Below are 4,095 nucleotides of genomic sequence, written 5' to 3' on the forward strand. Positions count from 1 at the left end.
CCCATGCTCTCCCGGCCCCTTCCTACCTGGGCTCCCGTCTGGGCCCAAAGAAGTACGTACACTCTCTGTGCCTCCCTTGAGGATTTTTAGGAACACTGGGCACTCCGTGTCTTTTAAGACAGGCTCTGCGTCCTTACCTCGTGACAGCAGAGAGCTCAGTCGGTGCCCCCTGGGAGCCACGGCCCCGCAGCGAGGGTGCGTATCTTCCTTCCTGCCTTCCTTCCTGCCTTCCTCAGCCAGCCTGGGCGTTCTGCCTCTGTGGGAGCACGTCTCTCTCAACTCCCCAAGTGTTTTCATCACATCCGACCACTTGCTCAAACGCCAGCCAGCTGCTCGGCCCAGGCTATTACGAGCTGCACTTCAACACGCCCCAAATCAAACTCCACGAACGCCCCTTTCCCACCTCTCCCTCCACCCCGGACTTTCCTTCTGTGAAACGGCACTTTCTAACTCTGCCTCTTAACGAGCCCCTTTTAGGCTCTGTCCTCCTCTAGACCAGAGGTCAGCAAACAGTGCCTGCAAGAGGCCCGAGAGGGGATGGGTCAGGCTCCGCAGGCCACGTGCGGTCACAGACACTCCTCAGCGCTGCCGTTACAGCATGACTGCGGCCGCAGACGCCGTGTCAACGAAGGGGTGTGGCGGGGTGCCAAAAAGTCTATTATGGACATCAAACCTAGAATGGCATAGAAGTTCGTGTGTCCTAAGATACTATTCCTTCGTTTTTTTTCCCCAGCTCATAGGTGGCTAAAAACAGGTGGCGGACCGGCTCTGGAGCCGGCTTAACCCCCCTCTTTAGGCTCTAAACTTCTGGAGGACAGTCCCCAGCGAGGTGCTTAGTAGGAAGCATGCTTGGTCAACACTGCCAGAGGGACTGGGACCACTCATCATAGTATGGGTGAGTCTTCGTGGCCACAATCCATATTCGAAGATAAATGAAGGAGAGCAGTGAGACGATAGGAAAACTATCTCCTTTCACAGTGGGGACTTTATCTTTGAAAAATCTTCAATACCCTTGTTATCTGGACGTTGATAAGAGAAATGCTTGATTTCATCCTACCAGCCATAGATTTTAATTTCTCCTCAATAATATGTTAAGGGTTTTTTCATATTCCTCACTCTAAGTTGGAACGGACACTCCTCCTGTCATGGACTCTGCACGTACTCTGTTAGCTTTTACCAAATACAAAGAAACACGTGGAGGTGTGGCTCTGGCTGGGTATCAGTCATCAGAGATTCGTACTCACCATCCCACTGATGCACCGGCCACAGGCGGTTGTTTTAAACTCCCCGTGCAGCTCTTTCACTGCGCTCGTGGTGTAGAAGCCTTCTGCCAACAGAATGATCCCGTACAAGAAGAAAAAGGACGCAATTCCATAGATGACATACTGCATCAGTTGTATTCTAGGAAAAGAAGAAGGTCCAAGTGGTTAACAGACGTTTTTGGCCTCTGGAGGGGGGCCATGAGGGTGACATCACTTGCCCCGCTGATGGCTTCGGTGGGCTCATGGGGCGTTGCAGGTGGGCATCCCTGCCCAGCCCACCGCAACCTGAGCTTTTCTTCCAACGTGAGCAACCTTCCCAGACAAGGGAGAAGTTTCCTTTGCACAGGGGCCCAGTTGGAATCTTTCAATACTTATGAGATTACTTATAAATGCAGACGTTGCAGACGTTGACGAGTTAAAGTCACTCATCCAAGGATACACACACAGCCAGGATTTAAACGCTGGTTCAGTGGACGACGTGTTCCTCCACCATATCAAAATGCCTCCCAACCAGGCCTAGTGCTTAACGTTATTCTGATAAAACCCCTAAGTAAGCACTGAGGGCTGCTTTAAGGAGTAACGTGGGCAAACGCTTTCTGCACAGACATTCTCATGTCACAAGTGATAATATATCAAGTAGATACAAAAAGTTAATTCACATCTAATTTTGTCCTATGAAAGCCAGCACCGATGCAGCTGACAACCTTTGGCTGCCCACTGGAACTACCTGGTGAGCTTTAGAGACAACAGGTATCTGCGTCCTCTCCCCAGAGATCATGACTTAATTAGTCTGGGGTGAAACGTGGACATGGGGATTTTTTTTTAAAGATTGCTGGAAGTTTGAGAGCCACTCATCGAGATCACCAGCTAATTAAACTAACACACCTTTCCCAGGCTCAGTCACGGTGAATACCTCTTGGTCTTTTTTGTACACATTTGGCACTCAGCGAGTCCACTGTCCTGCTCAATCCTCCTTATAGCCTCCCCCACTGCTGCTCATTTCTTTGGAATCATTTCCTGAACAGATCAAAGAATAAAGTTCCCTAAGGACTCTTCCCAGAGGATCCCGTGATTGTTCCATAAAAATTCACTCGTGCCTTTTTTCAAAAGTCTGGTAGAAAAGTTTCTTCCAATCACAAGATATCTAAAGACTGTCAAACCCTGGTAGTCAAGGAAGGAAAAAGAAAACACTGAAGGGCAAGGGGAAAATATACAAAGGAAATAAATTCATTGCTGTCACGCATGCACGGTTAGAGAATCCCTGCATGGGAGTTGTTGTGACTCCACTGAGAATGATTCCAGAGAGGGAAGGCTGAGGCTGAACCCCTACAAACAACGTCCCCTCTTAACTGGAGGATACCCGGGGAGTTTTCTTCTGCTTGAAGAATGAATGTCCAAGTCCTGTTCCTGTAGACTTAAAGTTGGTCTAAGTCCTCCACAGGGTTCCTGTCATTCCAGGGCTGGCCATTTTCTGTGACAACACTGGAGGGCGACTGTTACTTGGGAACCACGGTAACTCTCTCGGTGGGAGGATTGGCAGCATTGCCACCGTCGCCCTCAGCCACTGTGTGCAGAGTGTCCTATGTGTGCACCCTGGTGAGATCCCACCCCAGGTCCCAAACACCCACTGCACTCTTGACCCTTTCTTTTTCCTTCTCTCCCGGACCTTTTCCTATCTGCCTCCAGGGTACGTGAATGAAAAGCATCCATTTTCTCCCAGGTGAGCACACTGCAGTCTTTCTGTAAACCCTCCTGGGGTGGTGGCACTTTAAATACATCTTCAAAGGAAGCAGGTACTTACACCTCGCTCAGCAGGGCGTGGTCACTGGTGTTGGTGGAGAAGTGTTGCTCAAGGATCGCCACGGTGCCCGCGAGAGCCACGTGCCCACAGCCGCAGAACAAGGCGACCCCGGAGAAGCAGAGGATGGTGGCCACGAGGGAGGCGTAGGGGACTCCTCCCAGACACTTGATGCAGCATTCAAAGCAGCCTGGACCCACAGGAGAGAAAATGCTGCTGTTACGGGCAAAACTCCTGACTTCGTGAAGACCACCCATTAACAGAGAAGGCTGGCCTCATCCATCTTCCCGCGCATGCTTTATGGACAACAGCTCGACGTCCCAAGGACCAGAGGGGGAGCTGTCGTCATCTCACATTCTGTGGGTGAGGACTCGGGGGCTCCAAGAGGACATGTGTAGCTTAATTTGCTCGGGGTGAGTGGCACAGCAGCCAACTGACGAATAGTTATGGAGTGAGGCACAATTCTACAAGTTTCTGTCTGACCCGGGGTCAGGTTAGGGGCCCCCCTGCTCAAGGAGCAGCAGTCATCCCACTCGCAATGTCAAAAGAACTGCAGTGAGGCTGCGGTTCTATGAAGAAAAGCGACCGTCAAGTTCCCCCCAACCTCAGCCTTCTGGGGTTTCGGGTACCTATTTCTCTCTTTCTGCAGCAGCCAATGGCTTTTCCCCGAGCCTTTGACCTCCTGGGCAACCGGAAGAGTCAAATACAGTAATGACACTATTGTATTGCTGGGGTCAGAAAAATATCAAGGGAATCATTTTGGAAAGGTGGTGGGCATGTTGGTCCCTAAAAGCACCAAGTCACCCAGATCCGCTCAAGTGGGTCCACTCAAGTTTCATGTCAATATCAGAAATTAGCTCAACTTTTAAATAAAAATGTTGCCCCGGGCCAGGCAGCACAAGCAGTTTAATCACAGTCCTCCCCCACCCCTCCTCGGCTTCCACCTGCCGCCCTCCAGCAGAAACATTCAGCGAAGAAAGAACCGCGAACTAGTGGGTGACGACATTTAAGTATCTGAAGAGGGAAAAGGAACAC

General features: G+C 50.7%; 1 protein-coding gene across 3 annotated transcripts in view; it reads right to left on the reverse strand.

The window, feature by feature from the left end:
* Positions 1–4,095, reverse strand: part of GPM6B (glycoprotein M6B) — a 43,703-nt gene that overhangs the window by 9,252 nt on the left and 30,356 nt on the right. For 2 of the 3 annotated variants that reach the window (XM_024755245.1, XM_024755247.1), the window contains exons 1-2: positions 3,064–4,071; positions 1,245–1,401 (exon numbers count right to left, since the gene is read on the reverse strand). In XM_024755245.1, the coding sequence (XP_024611013.1) occupies positions 1,245–1,401; positions 3,064–3,317 (411 nt within the window). In that variant the 5' untranslated portion in view covers positions 3,318–4,071. Of the gene's footprint in view, positions 1–1,244; positions 1,402–3,063; positions 4,072–4,095 lie in introns of those variants that run through there. The other variant, XM_024755246.1, reaches the window with a different exon arrangement.

This window comes from Neophocaena asiaeorientalis, unplaced genomic scaffold (assembly GCF_003031525.2).
Source record: "Neophocaena asiaeorientalis asiaeorientalis breed wild unplaced genomic scaffold, Neophocaena_asiaeorientalis_V1.1 scaffold668, whole genome shotgun sequence".
Lineage (NCBI taxonomy): Eukaryota > Metazoa > Chordata > Mammalia > Artiodactyla > Phocoenidae > Neophocaena > Neophocaena asiaeorientalis.